Below are 25272 nucleotides of genomic sequence, written 5' to 3' on the forward strand. Positions count from 1 at the left end.
TTGTTGCAAACAAGATCTTAATTGATTTATCTGGGCGCACGACTTTTAATTTCGTGGCGGAGCTGAGCCTTGCCCCAAATCTGGGGGAAGGAGAGAGAAATGAGATGGCAGAGTCTCTGCACCTCTAGGCACAGAGGATCTGGGTTTGGATGGGTCTGTATGGCATGCAGCCCCTAAAAGCCCTGCTCAGAAGTCCTTGTAAGGATGCAGTTGGCCAGCCCAGCAGATCCCCAGCAGCGGTGCTCTGCTCAGCGTTGCCCTGGAGGGATTCATGAAGAGGAAGGAGGAGGAAGGCACAGGGCCCTGGAGAGCACTCCAGAGCTCGAAGGAAGGCGAGGGGCTCTGCAGGGCACATTTTTTTTGTGTGCCCAGCACAGCCCGGGGCACTGAGCCCCCCAGACAGCCACTGCCCTCTGGTTCTGCCCCACAAGCCGCGGGCTCCCTGCCTCCAGGCAGTGGGGGAGGCTGGGAAGCACCCAGAGGAGACCTTCCTGTGCGAGCAGCAGGAAGCATGAATATTTCACAGCTCTCCCCGGGCCTGGCAGCAGCAGATGGATGGGGTTATAATTTTGCTTGACAGGTGCCACGCTCCCAAGGCCTCCAGCTCCCCGCCGTCCCTATCCGAGGTCCTGGGGAGGGATGAGCTGCGTCCCCCTGGGACCCTGGGGGGCTCTGCAGGAAATGTTGCTTCCTTCGTGCTTCCCTCGGTGGCAGATCCCTTAGTGGTGGTCGCAGACAGTCCTGGCCCCTTGGCTCTGAGGTGATCTTCTCATATTTTAGGGGTGCTTTGGCTGCGCTCCCTTCACTGTGCTGCTCCCCGGTGCCCGGGCAGGGTCGGGGGCTCATCACCTCCTGCTGGCACACGGAGCGGGCAGGCTGAGCGCTTCGTCAGCTGCAGGCAGCGGGGCCGGGGCTGTGCTCTGGCCTCCATCACTTCCTGTAGGAAATCACTTCACTTACCCAGATGCGAGCTTACAGGCGCGCTGCCTTCGGGCTGCCCTCCTCTCCCCGCCAGAGCCGGCGTCTCTTACGCAAATCGCTTTTCACGCTTCCCTAATTGAAACTGTCAGATGGGCTTTACCTTTTTTTTTTTTTTTTTTTTTTTTTTTTTTTTTTTTTTCGGTGGAGATGCGGACGTATTAATTCCACTACGGACATCCCAGCAGCTATGAGGGATCAATAAAATGAGGTTGTGTCTGTGACACACACACTGCAGGAGCGGCACCAGCAGCATCTCGTCAGCCAAGCGCAGCCAGTTGTGTGTGCTGAGCCCGAGCCTGGCCACGTAAAACGTGGGGCTGCTGCATGGCTGTAGCAGCGCTGGCTTTGGCCGTGGCACGCGTTGCTTTTGGCGTGCTTGGGGTTCCCTTCGCTCTCGGTGTGAACACAGCAGCGGGCGTGTGGCCAGCTGGGGACGGCGGGCAGGGAGCCAGGGGACGCGGTGGCACCAGGGTGGGGGCTCCGGGTCCTGCTGCCACCCCCCTCCCCCCCAAGAAATCCCCGCAGCAGGGATTTGCGCTTTGATTATTTTCAAATACGGAGTTGTGTAAAATTTGATTTGAGGAAACATTTTTTTTTCTCTCCCGCATGCTGTAGGATTGAGGGCGTGTAATCCCTCCTAAATCGCATGGACGAGGTTTGTATTGCAATGCCGGTATCAGAGCTAACAAAAGGGGATTAGACGGGAAAATTCTGCGTGAAAACCTGCCACTCTTTGAGGGCTTTTAGTACAAAGAAGATAAGATAGGTAGAGCAGAGCCATTTTTAACCCAGTTTTTAATGCACTCGGAGCCTCTCCTTTCAGACAGAAAGGAGAAGGGAGATGACACTCGCTTTAACCCTTTCTCAGGGTGCTGCCTGCGCGATAAACCCCAAATCCCCCGGGTTGCCCATGCTAGCCCTTTGCCAGCCCAGTACCCACTTTCCACCCCGGAGCCAGGCACCCCGTGTGTCGCGGGGACGTGGTCCCACGGCGGGGCTGTCACACGCCGCCTGTCACATCGCCGTCAGTCGGAGGCGGCATCGCAGCGGAGACAGCTGTCAACCTCTGCTGGCGGATCGCCGCCTGCAAATATATTACAGGAGCTCAGCGAGTGCCAAGGCACATCAGGCCGGGGGAAGAGATGCTCCGGGGGGAGATGAAAGGATCCCTTCAGTGGAATTCATGTGGAATAAGCTTTCCACAGGAGATATTTCCTCCTAATCCTCCTTAGCGCTCAGCTGATGCCTTGAAGCATCGGGGGGTTACGTGCCTTTTACAAACTCGTTCTTTCCGATAGGAGGGTGGCTGTGCACATCATCACCTGGCGTAGCCGGGCCTTTCCCATGCTCGCCCCAAGTCTTGGGCTGTGCTCATCCCGTAGCAGTCCCCAGGCAACCTGCACATGGGACAAAAACTTCCTTTGCCCCTTGCTTTCAGCACTCCTCCCAGCGGGGATTTGGGTGAGCCGGGTCCCCCAAATGTGTGGCTTTGGGGCTGGCTCCGTTAGGAGCCGGGTGAGAAGAGGCACTCGCTGCTGCCTCAGTCCACATCCATCTGCTCTGCTAATTGCAGCTGGCCTTAAAACATAATATTCCACTTATCTGGTCAACGGGTACGTGTTTGTTAATACAATTGATTACCACTAAAACCTGTCTGATACCCAGATTTACAGCGGGGCTGGAGAGCCAAGGCAGGCTCCAGCCCTGAGCAGCCAGCATCCCGCACGCTCCCCCAGCCGCAGCCTTCCCACCCTGGGCAGCTTTCCCTGCAGCACGGGGGGGATTTCTTCCTGTGTGGGACCCCCAGCAGTCCCCAGCCCGAAGGGACAGGGTGCTCAGGTCCTCCTGAGAGAGAGTTGTGCTTCATCTCGTGCTGTGCAGTGCTTTATGGTGCTGATTTATGGTCCTGGACAGGGTGAGCACAGAGAAATTGTGCGAGCTGCTGGTGCCAGGTTGTCTTTATCCTGACATCTGCATGCGAGGTTCGAGCTGCCCGTACGCCCAGCCCCGTGGTGGGATAAAATCCTGCAGATGTTGGTGCTGGAGGGCCGGGCTTTGTACGAGAGCCACCATCAATCTGCTGCGTGTTAACAGCCACCAGCAGGTCGGGCTCTTGGAGGGGACGTTTTCGGAGCGGTTGAGCAGAGAGCTTTGTTACCGGTGATGGCAAAGTGCCGTCCTCAGCACCAGGAAACCCCATACGGCTCTGGGACATGGGAGTGAGCTCAGGAGGGAGCTGGGCTGGCTCCTGCAGCGCAGTGCTCTGCTGGCAGAGCAGGAGCAGGGGCTGAGCACCCCCTGTGCTGCAAAAGGGGCTCCGGTGGCCGGTCCCCGTGCGCAGGGGAAGCCCCGTGGTGAGCAGCGTGGTGCTGCCCTGGTGCTTCTTCCTGCCCATTGAAATGGGGTGGGAGGAAGAGAGGAGCCTGTGCGCCGCCTCGGCTTCGCAACAGCTCGATGGCTGCATGATAAACAACTTGACAAAGTGCTAAAATCCTGAAGGCGGGGCTGGCAGGGAGAAGGAGAAGGGAGGTCATAATTGCATGGGAAAATAATGAACTGCGCTCTTCTTGGAATATGCAGCGGTCTAACAAGAATTAGAAAATTAATTATCTTCTGTAATTAGTGTAATGACCTACACTATTAGAGGTTATTTACTGCAGGAATAAAACTTCCCCCTATAAATGTCACGCTGCGCTGCCGGAATACAAAGGCTGGAGCTCACCCTGCGCCGGGTCCAGCCAGGGGCTGGCGGCCACCGTGTGCGCTCGGTGAGCCGGGCACGGGGTGGCCCCGCTGCTCCTGGCAGCTCTGGGGACCCCTCAGGGATCCTGGCACCCTCCTGGCATCGTGTGGTGCTCCTCGTGGGGCAGGAGGTGGCCTTCACGGCACGGGTGGCACCGCTGCTCCCTGCAGATCGGCAGCGGCGTGATGGAGAAGCGGCGGTGCTGCTCGGAGGCCCTGGCGGAGGCCCGCCAGCTGCGCGTGCACGGCTCAAAATGGAGACATTAGGCTGCTATTGTTCGTCTGCCCTGAAGCCTTCACGGTTCTAAAATTGTCCTTTTATGTGGCTGGGACGTATTAAACTGGTCTGTAAGCAGTGTGTTTGAGCGTGCTGCACGGGGAATGGAGCGCGGCACACGGCTCCGGGGGGGTGCTGCTGCAGCCTGGCTCCAACCCTGCTCACTCCTCACTGCATTCGGGGGCAGTTCTCACCCCTACCACCAAGCTCTGGCCTCCCCTGATTCCTCTAATGCTGCTGCTGCTGCTGTACCTCTTGCCGTGCCCCCTCCTGCACAGGGGGTCCGGGCAGGTGCCGTGGGGAGGGCACCGTGAGCGTGCCGGGGGCGCTCCCCTGGGGCTGCAGGCAGCAGCTGGGCAGCGGCAGCACGGGGCAGGATGGGGACAGGTCCTCAGCACGGCGAGGGGAACCTGAGAATTGCTTGACATTTTAGCGTGGAGTATCATGACTCCTGCATTATTAAAGACGCACTGATAAAATGCCTCACCTGTCACTGAGACCCTCCATCAATAATTTAGTTTGGCACCTGGTGATTAAAATGAAATAAGCTCTGGCCCAGTTCTCTCCCAGAGAGCTGCCTCGGTGCTGCAGGGGCTGCAGCCTGCCGGCATCATTGTGGTGTCCAAACAAGCTCTTGGTGCTTTCAGAATGAAAGAGCTAAAAAAGAGATGATCCAGCCCCATTCCTCAAACCGGGAGCTCTCGAAATGACCAGGGTGGGGGTTCTTGGCTGTCACTTGTGTTAAGGAGCATGGGAAAGATGCCTGAAGTGCCAGAAGTTTGGATAAGGGCAGGCGATGCGCTGGGTGACTCAACAGAGCCATGGGTGCACCCTGGGGGTGCTCTGGGTGTCGTTCTGCAGGCAGCACCAGCACCCAGTGCCTGGGCTCGCTGGTCCTGGTGGCCACCGGGCAGCTTCAGCATCCGTGTGGTGCCCCAGCACTGAACCGCTCCGGGGGCCGGGGGCTGCTGCTGACATCCCTGATGGAAACTCATTGTATAAACAGAACAGAGCTGCGCTCTTGAAACCGAGAGCATATTCCTTCCAACAGACCCTTAATGTAATTTGAATGTACAATCGAGGGTTTTTATAGCTTAATATTCCAGTGTTTGTGGTGCATCCTGGAATTTAAGTGTCTTAAACGTAATTATTGTTAATTGCTCACACGATTCTATAAACTCATCCAATTAAAAAAAAGTTATTAACTTTATAAAATATCGCAGGCATCCCACAGTGCAATATATTTGCAGGAAATAACAGCTCAAGCAGGCAGAGCTGATGTGTAACAAGGTAAATCAGGGATACCTTTTATTCATCCCCGTCTTCTTAATATTCCCCTCTCCTGAAAATCCTTTGGATAAGTGTGTTGGCCAAAGCCACGAGACTGTTCCTGCCCTGGGTTTTGTCCCTCAGCCCCGTGTGGCCAGGCGAGAGGCAGTGCCTGAGGGATGCTCTGTGCCTTGGGGAGCAGCACCAGGCACTTTGCCGTGGACCCTGGGGGGATCCTTGCTCCTTGTTGGCACTGAAGCTGCCCCGAGAGGTACACGGAGAAGCTCCTGAAGCAGCACTCAAAGTAATCAGACATCTCTGGGGACCATGGTCAGGGCTGGGAGGTTGTGGGCGCAGGGCAGGACCCGAGCACGAGCTGCTCTCCTGGGCTGTGCACGGTCTGAGCCAGCCAGGGCCGCCTCATCGTCCAGCCCAGTGCCAGGATTTATAACCAGGGATTTATTTATTGTCCCCTGGTCGCTCTGTGCTGCTGTGTCACTTGTGCCCTGCAAGAGTTATTTAATGCGCAGTGAGCAGGGTTGTCCTAATGCTGCCCTGCACACACACATCTCCGACCTGCTGCTTTTGCCCTATTAATGACCCAAACCTTGGGTGCCAGAGGGCACAAAACCTTTTGCTTTTGGTGCAGCACTGGGGGAAGGTGGGAGGGCTCCGTCTCACCTCTCCCATGGTGGCGGGGTTCCCTCTTCCCATCAGGAGCTGCTGTCCTGGGGGCTGTGAGGTTTTCTCAAATTGTTCCTTCGGGAACCAGGCAGCACCGCACGTTATTAGCTCTGTGGTCCAGGTCTTGTCACCTGCTCCTGCCAAAACATCACTCGGGCGAGAGCTAACGAGAGGAGAGGCAGAAGAGGGGTGTGCTGGGCAGGGTCTGCCCGCTCGGGGTGCTGCTCCCCCTCTCCATGGTAATGCTTTCCCAGCAGGAAAGTGAGGGGTTTGTAGGAAGGAGGAGATGGGGAGAAGGAAACTTTCTCTCAAGCGAAGACAAAATTGAATTCAGTTCGTGACCAAAATGAGAAATTTCCACAAAAGCTCCATTTTGGTGAAGAAGCATTTCCCGTGGGATTGATTTTACACAAAAGCTTTGGTCAAATGCTTTCTCTGAGAGCTATTTGTGATGTTTGTCTGCTCCTTCTCTACCCACATCCCACCCCGGGAAGCTGTACCCAGAGCTCTCCGGCCCACCAGGGGGGCCTGGGGGCTCCGTGCTGCCCCCCAACACACGGGGCAGGGCTGGCACGGTGGGAGCAGCACCCTGGGGAGCAGGTGGCAGTGAATCCATCATGGATTTACCCAGCAGGGCTCCGCAGGTGGATTTTCCACCTGAAGTGACCGATGATAGAGCGGCTTCTGGGACAGTGACGGGCTGATGGAGAGCACGCACACGGCGGCATTTGTCAAATTAATGAGGCATTAGAAATTATATCCACAATTTTCTCTCCCGTTTCCCATCGCTGGCAGGGGGAGAGGACTGCGCATGGCAGCTCCCTGAGGTCCCTCAGCACCGGGGCTCCTGGCTCAGCACCCTCCGGGACGCAGGGTACCAGCACGGCCACGCCGGTGCACGGCGGTGCTGGAAGCACAACCAGCTCCCTGATCTGACTGGGAAACTTGATGTAACTGGTATTGATCTCTTTATTATGTCTGTGAAGGGCAGCTTCATTTTTCAAGGAAAACAACCTTTGTATCTGAAATATAGAAATTGATTTGGAAGCGGGGGCAGCTTGCGTCGGCGGGGAGGGGGCGGATCAGAGGCCAGTGGGACGAGGCTGAGCTGCAGAATGAAAATAGAGTCCTCCCAAAGTCATGAGAAACGTCGGGCTTGTCTGATCGCATTACCTGCGATCCAGCGTGGAAATAATGGCATTTGAAAGTCAGCAAATAAACTTTGCCGAAGCTCTGCACCCTCTCCCACTGCAGGCAGCTGATCCTCGCGCCTCTCCCTGGTGGCAGAGCGGGGAGGAGAGGGGCTGGAGGGGTTTGGGGTTTGGTTTTGGGGTCCCTCCTGTGCTGGGGGGGCTGAGCAGCTCCTGGGTGGCTGCTTCTTGCTGCAGCCCATCCAGGATGGAAAGGGCAAGGGTCTGGAGCAGGGCAGCGGCTCAGGCACTATGGGGAGCATGCCCGTTCCAGCTCTGCAAGCATCTTGGATCTGATCTACGCATGCAGCTTCATTTTAGGATTGTTACAGCCCCGCTTAATTGGCTCTTGGGCTCCCTGTGCAACTCGCCCAGCGCATCTTAATGAGGGATTCTCAAAGACTGTTTTTTTTTCTTTTTTTTTTTTCCTGGGACTGAAACGAGGTGGTGTTTAATATTCATGTGTAGCTCCACTCATTTGAAAGGTAACAAGGGAGTTTGGTTCCCTGCCGGCTACGAATCGTGGTGGAGCCGGGCTCCTAAATCACCTGAGCATCCCTGGGCTGGGCTGGGCTGGGGGCCACTGCTCACAGGTACGGTGACAGCCAGGGCTGTGCTGCCAGCACCGCGCTCTGTGTGGCCCAGGGGCTTCCAGCTCCCAGCTGGCCCAGGGGAGACCTCTTCGTGCCTTGCCCCAAGCAGTCACAGGGGTCAAATTATTAGCACGAGGCAATTGGATGCTGCCATGCTAGGGAGATGCTGCAGAGTGAGGGTTGGTAACGGCACGCATTTTTGCAGAGCTGTTAAACCTCCTGCTGCAGGGCTTCAGCTGATCTTTGGGTGTTCGGGTTAGCCCACATCTGTCCATGCTGGGATTCCTGGAGCTCTGCTCCTTGTGTCGGGTGCTGGATGCTGGAGAGGCTGGGTGCAGGCAGCAGTCCTGTGCTTCCAAAATGCAGACATCCAGCGGTATCATCAGCAAAATGCCGGGGTGTCTGTGTGCTGGGAGGGATCGCCAGCAAAGGGCCCTGGTCATCCATGTACAAACCTTCAGAGAGCTGAGCAGAACACTTGCGCCTGGCTTGTTAGAGACCCGAACTCTTGTTTGTGGAAAAGATGCTCTTCCCCTTCCCCTCGTCTTCTCTCCTGCTTTCTCTCATTGTCATTTTAGCCTAGATTAAAGAAAATAGGGTGCAGCGCTGTGCGCATGTTCCGAGCGGTGCCTTTTCACAGCGCCGTACTGATGCCAAGCAGTAATGACAGGTTCAAGCTTTTCTGCATCACAAATGAACTGCATGCAAATGGCTAGTCCCGACCGGAGCTTAATTGTTGGCGGGGAGAGTCCCGGTGCTGAGACCCCACCGCACCTCGCCTCGGAGCGGAGAAGTCTCCAAAGGGTTAACGGGAGTGGAAGCGCCGAGATAGCGGGGAGCCGCGGCGTTTCCACTCTGGTAGAGCCTAACCTGTTAGTGCAGAGCTGTGTGAAGAATGTCAGGGATTTGTTCCAAGCGTTATCGAGATGTGGCTTTACATCTGTAAATCCCTTTACGCATCGCAGCCCAGCCGTGAGGCTTCCCCACGTGACGGCACGCCGCAGCCGGGCACGGCACCGCTGGCAGCGCCGGGGCCTCGTGCGCACGGCCCCGGGTTTTGGGGAAGTGCCGGGGAAGTGTTGCAGGTCTTTTATGTAACGCTGGCTTAAAGATCTGCCACGACGGGCTTGTTCTGGTGCATTAAGGTGTCTTTCTCCCTAAGCTACTTCGGTGCTTTTCATATCGCCCACTGGCACCGCATCAAGCACGCGTTCCCCCTGCCTCGCACTCGTTGATTATTTTCAGTAGGATCGTGTTTCCGAGCAGCCCAGGGTGAGAGGCACACAGCTGATTTTAGCTGGCCCTTGGGGAGCTTTTCCAGCTTACACCGGTGGAGGATTTGACTTAGTGCTGCTTGTTCTTGCTTTTTTTTTTTTTTTTTTTTTTCCATGAAAATATTACTAGCTGAACTGGATTTAGAAAACGATTGTGACAATCTCCAGCACCATCAGAGAAACATGCTCTATCATTGCCTGTGATGTGTGCTGATGAAGGGGGAAAAAAAAAGAGCTTGTTCATCCATCAGCAATTCGGTGCCGCTGTCTCTAGGTGAGCAATTTGCCAGCGTTACCTGGTGTCACTCATTAGACACAAGATGTAACGCTCTCATTTACTCCTCGGGCTTCCTGCCACTTATTTACTTTTGCATTTGACTTTGCATGTGAAGCTTAAGCTCCTTTTTAGCCTTGGCTTAACTTGGCTTTCAAATTGCAGCTCGTTAAGCCCGGTCCCAGCGTGTGAGTTATGTGCACAGGGGCTGGAAGCCAGAGGAGCACCCTGGTGCCCATCGCCATCAGCCTTCCCAAGCAGCCTGTGCGTGTTTCACAGGCAGAAAAGAAGCAATTTCTTCCCTTCCATCACTGTCTTAACTTTCCAAAAAGCCTTGGCTTTCGCTGGATTTTGGCTATATTTTTATAGATTTGTGGGTGTATAATTTTTGAGCAAATCTACATTTTTGCATTGAATTTGATTGATGCGTTTAGTGCCTTTAGGGTTTTATTTCACTCAGGCATAAGAAAAGGGGGGGGCAGAAAATGCAGAGCCTTAACAATTCCTCTGAGGAAGCAGGACCAGGGGCTTCAGCAGGCTTTTGGTGATGGAGCTTCGCTGGTGTCTGGGGGCAGAGACACCAGGAGACGTTTGCATCTGGTCTTTGCTGACTGACGTGCCCTGACCTGGGATGGATTTCAGGCTTGACACAGGCAAAGGACCAAGTCACTTGAGGAACATTAAATTGAGCTGTGGGATGTGTCAGCAGTGACTTGGGAATGATTCTGCAGGATGCAGAACAGAGAAGTGGGGCTCAGAAGTGCCTGGCAGTGTGCAGAGATGGGGAAGGGGACATCCCCAGGGGGGCTCTGCGCGTGGCTCTGGAAAATCGGTGCCTGTCTGGGGCACCTTGTAAGGGGCTGAGCTCTTCACCCTGAGCACCAGCAGAGCCCACGGTGTTCAGGGAGGTGTTCAAGCTCGTACTAATCACGCTGCAGGGACTGTTGTTGAGATATGCATTACAGTGATAATTCTGCAAATTCCAGAGCATTAGTGTTATTAAAGTGTCAGGCTGATATCTTCCTCGGCGTTAAAACTCTTAATGCACTTTATCCTTTCAAACTTACGGCGCTCCAAGGTAAAGCATGAGAAAAAGTGGTTGCAGAGCAGAGGATTAACAAGGAAGAAAACAGGGGATGCCCTGATGCAAGGCTGTCGCGTGGATTGCTTCCTGTAACACTCGTGCCTTTCAGGCAGGTTAAACTCCAGCAGGACCCATCCGCCTCTGCACCAGAGGTCTTGAGACCTCGAGTCGCCCACGGGGAGTTTGCAGCAGCGCCGAGCTTTTAATGGTGTGGGGAGGAGCTGATTTGTTCCATGTGGCCCCCAGCCCCCAGTGTGCGTGCCCCACAGCCACGAGGCAGGAGGAAAGCTTTCCCCTTCTGCTCCTATCCGGGTGGTATCTGCAGAAAGCCATCCCGGCACCCCGGCCCTTCCTCCCCATTATTTTATTGCCTTGCCAGCAGCCCACCTGCAAGCACCCTTTGCTGCATGCCCTGAGCACGGGCACGTACCCAGCTCGCTGCTGTCCCGCAGCGGGGGCTCCTCCAAGACCCCGCGGGCTGCCCGCGGAGAGGGCTCCGGTCCCCAGGCAGTGAGCGAGGCGGAGGGAGCCGCTCGTTTTTCATCGCGGCGATAAAAAATCTAATGCAATCATCAAAAAATAAAGATGCATTTTTCATGTCTGCACCATTAGGAGCGTCTCTTGCTGCTGCTCTCTCTTCCCTCCTACCCCCAAATTACTGAGGCCTCAGCAGTGTTTAAATCTCATGGAAATTTACTTCTGGATGCCAGCGAAGGGGTGGGAGTTTGAGTAATCTCTGGGGCCGTAAAATTCCAGAAGTGTTGTGTTCCCTTAATAAAAACATTTTTTATTTGGAAACATAAATGTTATTTTTCCAAGAGCATCATCCTGAATGGGGCTATTCTTCCTTGTCCTTCGGCTTAAGGTATTGCAACTCTTGGGAGACGTTCTCCTGGTTTAGCAGCCATAACCTTACATTTATTACGCATGTGGCCGCAGCAGCCCCCTCAGATAATTTTGTTTAGGACTGTGAAATTTGCCTTCAAACCTGAAATTGAATCCATTCTCTGCTTTCAGCAGTGTGATGGGTTTCTGCGTGTCTCTCTTTCCCAAGGATGTTTGCCGTTATTGATGCTGAGTGTGGCTATTTATCACAGACAATGCAGAACAAAGAAGAATTTATTAATAAGTCTCCCGTTCCCATATGCGTTCCCGAGGAACCTGAAGCATGCTATTTTCTCCTTGCCCCATTTATATCTACATGGTTTTGCTCCTGTCCAGTCAGATTAAATGCTCGCTGAGAAAAGGGGCAACTCACGGCGTGCGCCCTGCTTGCCTCGGGTGCATTCGGAGTCCCCCGGGGCTGGCACCAAGGTGCAACCCGGTTGAGGACCAGTGTCCGCAAGGTGTCCCCAAGGTGTCCCCGAGGTGTCACTTTGCTCTGCTCCTCCGATTGTGGCCTGTGACCAGGAGGAACGTGGAGCTTGTGGGTCCTGGGGCAGTGCCACCGGGGTCGGTGGCAGGGCTGGGGCAGCGGTGGCACCCCTGGGTCCTGGCCGAGCATCACTGGCCTGAGGACACCAGGACTCCTGCTGGGCCTAAGAAAAAGGTGCCCGGGGAAGTGGTTTGATGGTTTGGGTTGCTTTGGCTTTGTTTTTTCCTTTTGCCTACTTACGCACTAATTAAAGGTCAGTCTGAGTTTGCATGCAGCATTTTCATGTCCAGCCCCAGGCTGCTGCGTGCCCAGGCGCTCGCTTCCCCTGGCTGCAGCAGCCACTGCGGGGTTTGGGGCATCTGCAGCCCTCTGTGGAAACCCAGCACCCTGCCACCGCTGCCTGCCGCTGGTGGGAAGCAGCCCCCCTCCTGCCGCTCCCACTCCCCAGCCCCACAAGCCGTGTGTTAGGCATTTATAGGTTTTTCTCCATGGATACATACGCGGGCACGTTGGTAAAAATACACAGGCGCACGAGTATATTTATCTGTGGTGCAGCAAAACCCGTGCAGCCTCCGAGCTGATTCCCCAGGGTGAGACGCCACTTCCCTCCCAGCGCTTTCAAAGGGGAGCTGTGCTGATAATTAGTGCAAATATTTTGAATACAGAACTCATCACAGGCCTTTGTCATGGTGACAGGCGGTGACCTGAGATGCATTTCTCCTTCCGTAATGTACCCGGAATATGTAATTAAGAGGTGACTAAAAGATCCTTTACCAGGCTTTGTTTGCTGATGCGTCAGGCTGTTAGGAAACGCTGCCCCCTCCTTCGGTGGCTCCCAAAGTTCCCCATGGCAAGCGAGGGGATCGATGCTTGCTCCGCTCTCCCGGTTCCTCCAAGGCTTGGCCCTGGTGTCTGCAGTGCCCAAGAGAAGGTGGACACTTGGTGGGGTGCTGGAAGGGAGCAGCAAGGAGAGCTGAGCGGTGTCTTCACCCCAAAATTTATCGCCGGGCGGCTGAGTGCAGGCTTTGGCACCACAGGATGGGCAGCTGGGGGTGCCTTAAGGAAATAAGTGTGAAATTCCAGGCAGAGGAGGCAGAGAGGTGCACAGATCCCGGTGATGCCTTCCGAGAGGTGCAGCATCGTGGGCATGCGGGTGCCAGCAGACGTGGCCGGTCGCTGCCCGGCTGCGGTAAATGCGCTGTGACAGCACCTGAGCGAGGCTACGTGCGGAACAGATGTCTTGGAGCAGGGGCTGGGGCTGGAGCACGTCGTGATTTCATCAATTATATATCGCTTCCCTTGCCGTTAGCAGGCACTCGGAAGCGGGGCTGTTAAAGGAGACATCAGCAGATCGGGGAACAAAACGGGAACTTGGGGCAGAAGACCTCAGGTCCAGGCTCGGTCCTGTCCCTGCAGGCTGTGCCGTGCTCCTCACCCTGTCCTGAACGTCCCTTCCCATTGCATGGTGCTGGCACCAGGACAGGGCACGGCTCCTCCTTCCCCTCCTGCTCCCCGAGACCTCGGGGTCGCATCCTGCTCCTCTGGCCATGCCAAACCCTGCCCAGCTCCGTCCCGGCTTCCCCAGCGCCTTTCCCTGCCTGTCCCCATGGGGCTGGTGCTCGTGGTGCCTGCAGGAGCCCGGCAGCCCCGGCACTGCTGGCACAGGCGGGTTTCTGCCCTGCTATTTACTTGTTTGTTTGTTTAATTGTTGGAGCGGGCTCCTTTTACCTGGCAATCCCGATTCATTAAAGGAGACACAGGGCTTTTATTATGACTGTAGAGTGTCGTCTAGTGTTTCCACTGAACGTATAATTTGCCATGTATGAAAACCATTTCCAGAATTAATTTACCTACTGCAAACAGTTTGTATTAATGAAAATGCATTTTTCATGTGGGTTTGCTGGAAAAGCTGGCTGGAGCTCAAGAGCTCACTTTATCCATCCGGCGTGAGTAGGAGATGGAATTTGTTTAAAAATTAAATAAATAACACACCCACCCCCCATTTTTAATACAATATGGCCCAGCAATAATCTCTGAGGCAGACTGCAAGGGCTGCGGAAAGCTCCATCTGTGGCATTTTAATATGCAGCATTGTCTCCCTTTTTAATATACCCCCTTTCCCAGGCTCGTGTTTGTGTAACTGAGACGTGAGATGCTGTCATCCTCCCAGGTCACATTTTGATGCTCGAAATTAACAGAAGTGGAGATGGATGCAGCCGTGGAGCCCTTCCCATATTAACACGCATATTTTAGAATAATTGATGCTGAATTCATTTTGCAGCCTGCTTTCTCCCCAGCCTTTCCCCCACCCCCTCTCTCGTGCACGCATGTAAAAAATCCGGTTATCTGCCCAGATGGCAGCTGGGCGCTCGCATCCCAGCGGGGCCGTGCGCGTCCAGAGGGGCAGGAGCAGGGCTGGGGCTGGACATGGACCATGGCACAGCCCTCGTGCATCAGGATCCGTCCCTGGGCACCGTCCCCTTCTGGTCCCACTGGGTCTGGGCTGTGCCCAGCACCTCCTGGCGTGGCCACACATCTCCAATGGCCAGAAATGGAATCTGGGTGCAGGCAGGGCCAGGGATGGTTTTTTGGTGTAATTCTTGCCCCCACCGAGTTGTGTAACTCTGCAGAAGTGCCTTCATCAAAGCGCCGCCTGCAAACTTCCAAGCAGCACAGGGAAGGTGGAAGGAGGCTGTCTCAGATAAAAAATGAGGAGAACTAAATAATATTTTGAGACTTGGCCACTTTGAAAATTCATTCTTGTTTTGGGATCATCTTCAGTTATTGCATGCTAAAAAAAAAAAAAAAAAAAAAAAAAAAGCTCTTTTATATAACTAACTGAAAAGTAATACGTGGTAGTTTGTTTTTTTTTTTTTTTTTTTTCTTGTAAGAGAAGGAAGGAGAACATTTGGAAAGCACTGGGAAATTTTCTCCCAAAGCACCGAGGGATGCTCAGCATCCCCGCTCCGGGCCTGCAGAGCAAGGAGCTGAGCCTGCAAATACCCCCCTGGGGCTCAGTGGACATTTCATGTGCTTACAGCTAAGCCCGGGCTGAAGCAGGGGCAGCCCGGTGCCCGTGGGTGGCGGTGGGTGGCCGGCCACCCCTGCCAGGAGCGGGCAGAGCCCCTCGTGGACGTGTCCCGGCTCTGCCTCTGTGGGCGCGCGGCTCTTTGGAAACCTGCTGGCTCTCTCCCCTGTTGCTCACGTGTGAAAATTGCAGCTAACTAATTGAGGGCCACGGCTAAGCAAACGTATCACCTGCCAATCTGCACTTGTATTATTACAGCCTAACCTCATGCGTTATGTTTATCTCATTCCAGGACTGCCGTCAGCAAAGCCACTCTAGGCATAAACTTAATTATATCTCCTCGGGTAGCAGCAGGGTAGTGATTTATTGCTGGCTTTTGTTTCCTTCCTCACCTCACCTATATGTGATTATGCTGCGTGCAGGGGAGGTGGCGCTCCAGACGAGTGCTCCCGTTCCCCTCCACGGAGGCACTGCTGCTTGGTTCCAGCTCTGCTGGAGGCGCAGACCCCTCCTGGGTGCCAGGACACACGTGGGGACCACCAGGGGCCGAGGAGGTGACACCCGATGGGGTCTGGGGCTGGCTCCTCAGGGGTGCGAAGAGGTTGGGGAAGTCAGGATGTCACCCTCCTGGTTCCCTTTCCCCACACAGCCCGCCAAGGGGAGAGGCTAGGTGCTTTAATTATTCTCACCCTCTGGAAACGCCGTGGTAATTAGCAGTGCTGTGGAGAGCAAGGACTGGCTGGGCTCACTGAGGAGGCGAGGGCTCCTCACTGCTTTCTGTGGAGCTGCCCTGTGCCTGTGCCATGAGGCTGGGACAGGAATGCTCGGGGTGCAGGCTCGAGCAGGCAGCAGGGCACCTTCCTCTGCTGTGACCCATCCTGTGCCAGCCACCCGTGTCCAACAGGGGCCAGCACACCGTGCTGTGGGCAGCACCCCGCTGCTAACAGCTCTCGCCCCACGGGCTGCAGGTTGGGGCTTCAGGCACTGCCCGGCACTGGGCACCAGCTGAATACGGGCTGCTCTGTGGTGCATGGTGCTTTTGGACACACCAGCAGCACGGCTGTCGGGGACACGTCTGCTCCGAGAGGCTGTGTGCAAAGCAGAGCGCTGCAGTAACGCAGCCGGCGCATCTCTTGGTTTGGTTCTGAGCACATCGCTGATTATTTTTCCCCTCATTATTCACCTGGCGGAGCAGCAGGTTGAGTAATTAGTGAATGCGCATGAACTTTGCAGTGTTTTTATGAATAAAATGTTTGTGAATCGGCTGGGTATTGGCTCCGCTCGTGCAGCCGTTACAGCGTGGCGGGGAGGAGCATCGCCAACCCGCGCCCTTCTGGGAGAGCTCGGAGCAGCGAGCGCAGCTTTGTGCAGCAAAACCCTGCTCGCCCTGCCCGGTACAGGCACAGCTCTCTGCTCTGCTGGCTGTGCAAACCCGGCTCACATCAAAACCCTTGCTGCTTTCGGATTAGGAGCCTCTGTGCACGGCTTTACAGCACTGCTGCACTTCCTCCCCTGTGCTCCCCAAATGGAAGCGCTGCCCTTTGCCCATCCCCGCAGAAGGGCTTTGGAGGCACGTATACGAGGCAGCAGCTGCTGGGGACGGTGGCCAGCTAGGCTTGAATAGCAGCTGAAAGAGATGAATAATTTGTATGCCAACACTTCTGACAGGCTTTTTGGATGCTGCGTCTGGCTGCAGCGCCGCAGGGGCAGCAGGACCTGGGCAGGGGCTGGGGGAAGCGAGGTGGGCAGCAGGGGTCTTGTTTGGGGGTGGCCTCTCACCGAGGCCTTTAGGGCTGTGTGTCCCGCTGTCTGTGGCCTGTGGAGCAGGACACGAGGTCCCTTGGCATCTCTGTGCTCCTGGGTCATCGCGGCTGCGGTGGCTCCCTGGCTTTGGTGCCCCCTTTCCCGTGGCAGCCGGCGCGGGCAAGGGCAGCCACAGCTGCTGAGGTCAGTGCTGAGGCCTCGGGCTCTTCTGGCATGGGAAATGCTGTAGAGGCAGCGCTGAACCATGCAGAGCAGGAGGGAGCCTCGGGCAGGAAGCCAGCGGCCGAGGAGGTGTCCCCCTGGGCCAGCGGTGACAGCAGCTGCGCTGTCCTCCCATCCCTTGCCCCGAGGGATGCTCCGAGCTGGCACGGCTGGGGGGTGAGCATCACCCCGGCACCCTTCTGATCTGCCCCAAAGGGCTGGTGGCATCCTGAGCGAGGGAGCAGAGTCCCACAGCCGGATTCCCACATCTCGTGGAGGTGCTGGCCGCCCTGCCCTCCTGCCCGGGGTGCTCAGAAGGCAGATGGAAGCACAGCATCTAAAAACCCCAGCTCATTTAAAGACTCCATGCAGAATCCGCTAGCCCTCCCGGTAAGCTGCCCCAGCATTTCATTACTTGTTGCTAGGAAATTGCATCTTATTTCAAGGTTGGATTTGCCTAACTTCAGCTTCAGGCCCAGGGTGCAGCCGTGAGGCTGGAGGGAAGGCGCTGGACATCTCTTGGTGTCCCGGGCCCGTGCGGTGACCAAGTCACCCCTCGCAGATGGACTCAGGCGACCGTGCTGCATACCCCGGGATCTGAGTAACGCCTCCAGCCCTGAGTCATTCCTGTGATCCCGCTTGGAGCTGTCTGCGGTGTTTCCCCAACATCCTGGAAGCACAAACTGTTACCTCACCTCCAGCTGTCCTGCCCCCGTCACTGCTTGCTGCAAGTCTGCTACCTGGCAAAATTTGCCAGCGAGGATTTCCAAGGGTTGGATCTCCAGGTGCTTGGTGCAGCAGCACTGGGCTGAGACCAGGCAGGCATTTGGCCACTTACCAACACAGGCTGAGTCCTGGGGAGGCAAAATCCAGGCGCACAGTGAGCCCTGGCACCCTGCTGCTCCCCATTTCTCAATCTCCCTCCTCCTGGGGCCTGGGCAGGAGCCGTCCCCAGCGGGCGATGCTGGCAGTGCTCGGAGAAGAGGGTCCCCACGTGCCGAGAGGGGTAAGCGGCCCTCGAGCGCCGCGGTGCTTGTTGCCCTGCTGAAGGAGGCAGGGCAGCGCTGAGTGTGCTTCTCCGTGGAAGCTGCTGCCTTGTGACAAGCGCTAAATATGCTGACAATGACAGTAATCAGCTGGCCTTGGTACTGCGCTCTCAGCCTTGTTCACCGGGAAAGAGATCTCTTCAGCGGGATTACGGCTCGGGTGGGACTTACTCGTGCCGCCCTGGTTTGTGTGCCCAGCCCCTCTGCTCCTGCTCAGTGCCACGGAGTGAGCACCTTGGGTCAGGCTGGTGCTCTCAGCGTGGCTGTAATTTATGGTCCAGGTGCCAAAGCCCTGCACGAGCTCTGCCAGATGCACCCGGGCGTTGTTTGGCCGGGCGGGCCGGCCAGCTGGGCGAGCTGCAGGGGATTTAAGAGGGCCCCCGCCGCTGCTTTTGCTCTTGGACTTGTAACTAGGTCAACACACATTTGCCTTGTCTTAATAATTATTGATAAGATGTGGCTGATCGTACGCCGTGCAGGAGCAGGGCTCCTCCTCCCAGCCACACTGCTCTCGCTGGAGTCCCCGCGTAGGGAACCGCTGCTTCTTTATTTAATTTGTGCCTTATCTCTGCGGCAGGGAGCAGCACGGGTGCAGCCAGCGTGTTGCTTCCCCTGCTGAATGCTCACAGCTCCCCGGCTGCTCTCTGAACCTTTCCAACCCTAAAACGTGGGTGAACGGAGGAGGGCTCGTGGCAAACCACAGGCGGTTTTGTGGCCGTGAAGACATTTCTCCCTTCTCTTCCCCTTCAAAAGAGATGGCTCAATTCACCCGTGCCAAGCACTTCGATCCGCAGGCTCATTACCAACAGTGAGCCGCGGGGCTCAGGGAGCAGAGGGGAGGCACACACAGCCGATGCCTCTCCTCGCCCTGCGATGAGCACCCATGGCCTCAGGCAGGTGGGAAAGGCAGGACAGGGGGACACGCCGCTTCCAGAGGTGGGGACAGAGCAAAAAGGATCTGGAGCATGGCACAAGCCGGGCAGGGTGACTGCGTGCCGCCTGTGGCATGGGAAGATGGGGTCTGCCCGTGCTGGTGCCTGGGGGAGGGCACTGATCTGCAGACATCTGCCTGCCCAAGCTCTGGATTTTGCAGATCCAGCACTCAGGCTAAGTGTTTTGGGAGCATGCTCATTGGTATGGGCTCGCATCCGTGCTTTCTTAATAAAAAATATGCGCACCGACTCTTTGTGCAAGGGGGAATGCAAAGAATAAATGTAACTGCTCTCCGAGCCATTCAGACTTCACAGGCAAAGAGGATGTTATGTCCTGGGGATTTTTTTTTCTGCTGCTTTTCCAGTGCTAATGAGCAGGGAGGAAGTTCTGCGCTTTGTTCGAGTTGACTTTGCTTGTTTTTTCCCCCTGTTGAGCAGTAGGAAAGGATGGAGGGGGATGCGCCACGCTGGCCTGTGTCTGTGCTTGGACACATGGGACAGTGGCACAGCAGCAGCACAGGGTCATTCGACTTTAATCCTGCACGTTAGAGGCTTTTGGCTTTCCTCGTCAGATCAAAAGGTGGTCTTGGCTTTAGCAGGCTTCATTTCAGCCCCGTACAATGCAGCAATTTGCAGGGCTCTTGCACATTTCCATTTTGTAGTGAGAGCTCCCTGGCCTCCACGCTTCCCTGTGCAAGTCCTAGGAAACTTCTCACTCCATTTTCTGTGAAGTCAGAGCATCCCCAGCATAAACATTTTGGGCTTTGCCAAGCAGCTGCTCCCCTTGGGCTCCATAGGTCGGTCCCATTTTCCTCCCTCTTGCTGCATCTCATGCACATGGCTCTCCTCCTGGCTGCTCCTGAAGGGGAGGGCTGAGTTTTGCTGCAAAACTTCCTCCCCTGCTCCCCCTCTCAGGTTCTGTCTGTCCCTGTGAGAAGCATGGCAAGCATCTCCGAGTGAGAGCCCTGCTTATGCACGTAAACAGAGTGGGAGGATGCTGCTGCAGATGCCCGAGATGACGACAGACTTGTGCTAGCGAGAGGCAACCGAGCGCTGCATTCACCTTCCCTGGCACGCTCATCTGCTCCTCACCCTCATGCTTTGTGGCACCTTTCATCCCAAGGGATGCTGGCGTGCTTTGAATCGGGACGAGCACACGTGAGGTTTCAGCTCTGACCTTTGTCACAACCCAAATGCAGGCGCCTCCGAGGCGGGGGGACGGTGCCATCACCGCACAGCCCCGATGGTGCTTGGAGGTGGCACAGGACCGAGGTGGATGGCCTGGTCTGCATCCACAGAGACCTGCTGGAGGAGGCCGTGGCAAGGCATCTGCCTTCGCTGGTGCCCTCGTGGGACACCCAGTGCCTGCAGACAGCAGGGCTTGCACTGGTGGGGGTGCACCGCTCGCCGTCCTTGCGCCCACCGCCCCGACTTCAGCGCCCGCCTGCAGCTGCTTTGGCAAGCCCTCATCATAATGCAGCATGAATTTCATTAGCTCATTTGTTTCTGGCTCTCCGAGCCTGGAGATAATTTAATCCAGAAGTGGCTTACAACGCGGAGTGAGGTTGTAGTCTGCAAAGCTTAATGACCCCCTCTGGCTGCCGTTCGCAAAGCCGAGCTCTGGGGGTGGCTGGCAACTCGGGGTCGGGGCTGACGGCTGGCGAGACCATGGGCTGCGCTCCGCTCGGAGCAGGACGCGTGCCTCTGCGCCCGTTTTGTCTTGTTAGGCAGATTTTGTAGCGTGCAATAACGGCTGGAGCTGCACCGCCAGGCTCGCTGGAGCCGCTGGGGCTGGGGCTGGAGGTGAGGTCAGGGGGAGACGGCTCCGTTCACACGCGCGTTTTGTGTTTCCTGCCTCTCACCAAGGCAAGGTTTACTTAGCAAGCTGCAAAAAATCATTACATATGCTGCTAGTGGCCTGGTTAATTAAGATACACAGTTCTCCGGGTAGGAAAAGCCGACCTATATTTACTGTATGTAGGAAGACATCTGTCAGCTCGAAGCGCGAGATATCCCAGCGCAGGTTTGTCCTGCTTTTTGCAGGCTCTGAATTGCAACTGTTTTAAGCTCTGATGCAGACCAAGTTAATTTTAAGATGACTGTTACTATTCTCAACATAAGGAAGGGCATATTTAGACTCTCAGTACTCAAGAAGGCAAAACCCCCTGCATGTTTCTAGTAATTTTTCCCTAACAGTTTGCACAAAAACAACAACAACAAATCCTATTTGGTTTCTGCAATAGAATATGTTCGAGGGTGATCGTAAAATAGATTATTTTTAAATCTGCAGATGGTTTCCACATATTCCTCCTCAGCTCACTGCAGCTTTCCACCTCAGTAAACCGGTTTGTAATTTAGCCGAGGGCTGTGGAGCAAGCGTTCTGTCGTCTTGTTTTTCTTGTTCCCGTTCCTTATCCCCCCCGCCCCCCCTTTTCTGTTCCCTTTTTTCTCTTTTATTTCCCCTTGGTTTTTCTCCGCTAGGAGCTGGCAGTGCAGCTGGGTGCGCGGGGTGCTGCGGGTTTGCGGGATGTCCCGGCGGGGCTCCCACTGGGAAGGGGCCGGGGCTGAGCCGTGCTGGGACCCCGCTGCTCCCAAGTGGCCCTAAACCCACAGGATTTATGGGGAGGGATCCCAGCACGGTGGGCACATCCTGCAGCACAGCCCCTCCATCTGGCCTCGCTCTCGGGGTGCTCCGGGCTCTGCTGCTCCTCGCTCAGCCGACGCGGACATCTCGCCGCTGCTGCATGGCCCTAAGTAAGATAATGAGAGGAAGATTGCACTCAGCCCCGTGATTGCAGCTATACCCCCCCATCCTCAGAAAACAAAAAAGAAAAAAAAGAAAAAAAAAACACGCAGTTTTTTTATTTCTTTGTTCTTTCATGGTTCGGCGTTATAATTATTGAGATTTCACTGCAGGGCAAAATGATCATTTGACAATGTAAGTGGGGAAAATAATTCCGGTGTTATCCAGCAGCCTGACTCGTATTATAATCATGGCGAAACTCCTGCAGACTTCAGTGGGGGGAACAAATTTCCTCCTATGCAGGTATTTGTCTTTTTAAGATTTCTCCCAATTTGATTGCAAATGTTAGGATTTTTTCCCTCCTTTATTTTTAATAACCCGAGGCTGTCGATGGATTGGAAAGGACCGAGGTACCTGTTGTTTTGCCCATTGTTTTCATTAGGCGTTTTACATTTCTGTCATTCTCTGCAATCATGATGGATTTTTGTGCGCAAATACCTTGGTTAGAGCTATTCAAAACTGTTTGTATAGCAACGTCTACAACAGCAACAAAACCCAATTAAAAAATCAGGGCAAATTTGATGAAAAAAAAAAACCTACAAATTGGGGGAAAATCACCGCTGGCTCTGTGCTGCAGCTTTCTGTTGGCAGCTGATGGCAGGCAGGGTGGGCTGGTGGCAGACGGGCTCTGCCCGGGGGTGGCCAGGGCTGTGGTTTTTGTCCCTTTGTGCCAAGGCACCTTGTGCTGGGGGGGCTGGGGGCCGTGCAGGAGCTCCCGAGGTCACACGTGTCCTTCACAGAGGGTGCCCAGCCCTGCACGGAGCAGCTCCAGGGCACCTCAGCAACCTCCTCTGTGTGATTGAGGGGGTCAGCACTGACCTGGCACCGGATTTTGCAATATTTTCCTCCTTTATTTATTTAAGAGCCTGGGAACACGCTGGTGCACACAGAGGGAGGCAGCCCAGCACGTGCTGGGCCAGTGGTGATGGAGAGGGCTCCAGGTGGGCAGGGGCTGAAGTCCCCTCTGCAAAGGGCTCTCCGTTGTCCCCCGTCACCCTGGGGCTGATGAAAATGAGCTGACAGAGGCAGAGGCAGCATTAGCCTAATTATGGCCATAAACGATACCTCGGCGGTGGATTTTCCTTTCTTAGCGACTTCCTGTTTTCCTCTTTGAGATGCAAATTTTTGCACAGTCCTCGATCCAGATTCTCTTCTCATTAGCATGAAATTTGACTAGTTCCATGATTTTTTAAATAGCAAATTAAAAAAAAAAAAAAAAAAAGGAAGAAGAAGAAGAAGAAATCGACGCTGCACGCAAAGTTCCAGCAAAGCCCCGGCGACTCTCGGGGGCAAAAACGGGGGGGCTGGTGGGGAACATGCCCGGGGGGGCTGCGAGGTTTGGGGAACAGGGGAGCCCGGTCGGCGGTGGCAGTTTGCCATGGCAGGCTGCTCTGCTCTGCTCTCGCAGAGCTGAAGGGGAGGAAGCTGTCGGCGGAGCAGTGGGCAGGGGGGGCCGAGCTCCCCAGCCCCTCCGGGGAGCCCCCGGCCACGCAGGAGCCCCCGCTGCCTCCCCCTGCCAGTGCCGACACGGGTGCACGTCGTGGGCTGAAGCCTTTCATTTCTCTTCCTCCCGGAGAAAGAGGCTCCTCGTAATAGGAGGTTAAAAAAAATTACACTAGAAAAATCATTTTTTGCAATGAGTGTTATCTCTATGGATTTTTATTTTTTTTTATGCCTGCCATAATCTCTACCCACTGCAGCTGAGCGCTGGGAGAGGACTCGTAATATATCTGAAAGCAGACGGCACTATTTTGCGGTAAATGTCATTCTAGTAATATTTAGCTGTCCTTGGAAATGAAAATACAATTTTTGCTGAAGTGACGCCGGTGCCGCGGAGCCATGGCGTGCCGGGCTGGGGGGGCCGCTCACCTCCCCGTGCCCCCGGTGCCCCCCCAGGGGTTGCCCTTTGGCTCAGCGCTGCTTTTCCTCCCCGGCCCCCTGCTCCCCGGCCGCCCTTCCCCTCCGCTTTCTGCCACATAATGAGTTTGATAAGAAATTGTCTCGTTAACAGGATTAGCCATGGAAATCTCGAGTCCCCTCCTATTCATTTTGTAATGCTCTTCATCCCGTTGGGTAATTTTCTGCCGGCATTAGGCGTCTCCGGACCACCTCGGGAGCTGGATTCCTCCTCGTTCCTCGACAGCGCCGGCTGCTGTGCCTGAGCCCCCCGTGCCCTCCCGGGGATTTCTCTCTGCTCCTTTGGTTTAGCGCGGCTGTTTCCTTTCCGAAATAACTTCCACAACCACTACAACCAGCCCCAAATGCTCTCGGTTTCACTGCCCATATCCAGCTCCTATTTTAGCAGCCACACTTCCACAACAAACTCATCAGCATCCTAAAACCCATGGGGGCGAGTTCTGCCCTCCTTTACACCCCCGTGGATCCCCTTTTGTAGGCAGCAGAATTCTGGATTGACTCCTACGAAAACGAGTTCCAAGACTGGCCCTTTGGTAAATAATTACTCTTGATTTAATAACTCCTACCAGCCCTGCAGGATACGCTGCTTCCAAGGGAGTTAATAGAAAGAGATCTTTCTTAACATCTGTTTTCCCAAGTTTGCTGACTGCTAAGCCCGTATCTGGGAAGTTGCATCCAGATAGCAGCTCGTTAGATCCACGACGGCCGCACACTGCCAGCAGATAAACTGGAGCAGGAAAATGTCTGAGGCAACTGAGCACTGGAAGTAATATATGCATGAAACATTAAAGTGGCAGCACCATTTTTCATTGCCTCGTGTTAAATGAAATTAACATTTCTGCAGACGATTTCCTTAAGCATCTTCCAGGGTCGTGTTTGCAGCTTTGCCATTTTAAAAGGCTCCCCGTGCACAAAACCGAAACTTCTCCGTGTGCCGTCGTTGCCCAAAGAGAGAGGAGCACAGGAAGCGAACCCACTGCACTAATAAAGTGACGTAGATGCTGATTGCTGTTTGGCCTGTAGGATTTCGGGAAATAATAGGTGATTTGTGGCAGGGAGACCAGGGCCACTGGGTGGGGGAGCTCTAACAAAGTGATTCTCACCTGGCAGCTTCCTCGTGACCTGAGTAATTTATTCACCGGCTCCTGCTCCCCCCGATCCGGGTGTCCACGCACAGATTAACTTCCTCTGCCTCGCCTGAGATGATTCGCCATGCTGCGGGTGATTAATTTGTGCAGATTGCATCCGAGCAGCTGGTGGCCGTCATTAGTGCTGGCCGCGGTGGGCTGGGGCAGCGGTGCCAGCTCCAGGCGTGCAGTTCCCGTGGTGCCTGCTGCCACCAGGCTGGGGGAGCTGCTGCCGGCTGCCTCCCACACCCCACGTTTGGGGTATCCCAAAACTCTGCCCCGAACCTTGGTCGGCAGGGAGTGGAGGGGCTGGGTGCTCCGAGGTGCCGGCAGAGGGTGCCCACGGTGCCGCTGCTGCAGGACGAGGGCGCGGGCACCGTGGGGTACCCGTGCAGGAGGTGATAAATGTCTTCTGCCAGCTGGAGGCTGTGCGTGCCTCCTCTTTCCAGCTGGTGTTTGCAGAGGGTGTTCACGCACCACCGCTCGCCCGGCTCTGCCCCGGCCATAAATCTGGAGGTCAGAGCCTGGCATGAAGCTGGGGGAAAGCACGGCGTTCCCTTCTGGGTTTATTCCCCTGTCCCCTGCAGGCTGGGCTTCTGCAGGTAATTCTGTAAAGCATTAAGAGTTAATGCACCAGAAAATTATCTGCCGCTGAACTTCAGCTCTGGAGTGCACGGGGTGGGATTTCTCAGGGGATTTAGCCCCCAGAGG

At 55.3% G+C, this 25272-nt stretch overlaps 1 protein-coding gene across 4 annotated transcripts in view; it reads left to right on the top strand.

Annotated features, from left to right (window-relative positions):
* DSCAML1 (DS cell adhesion molecule like 1) overlaps nt 1-25272 on the top strand; it is a 95156-nt gene that overhangs the window by 35814 nt on the left and 34070 nt on the right. The window contains exon 1 of one of the 4 annotated variants that reach the window (XM_082777845.1): nt 24517-24655. The exons of the other annotated variants lie outside the window; for them this stretch is intronic. Coding sequence (XP_082633971.1) covers nt 24637-24655 — 19 coding nt within the window. The 5' untranslated portion in view covers nt 24517-24636. Of the gene's footprint in view, nt 1-24516; nt 24656-25272 lie in introns of those variants that run through there. 4 annotated transcript variants of the gene reach the window in all.

This window comes from Aythya marila (genome assembly GCF_965140915.1).
Source record: "Aythya marila genome assembly, chromosome: 23".
Lineage (NCBI taxonomy): Eukaryota > Metazoa > Chordata > Aves > Anseriformes > Anatidae > Aythya > Aythya marila.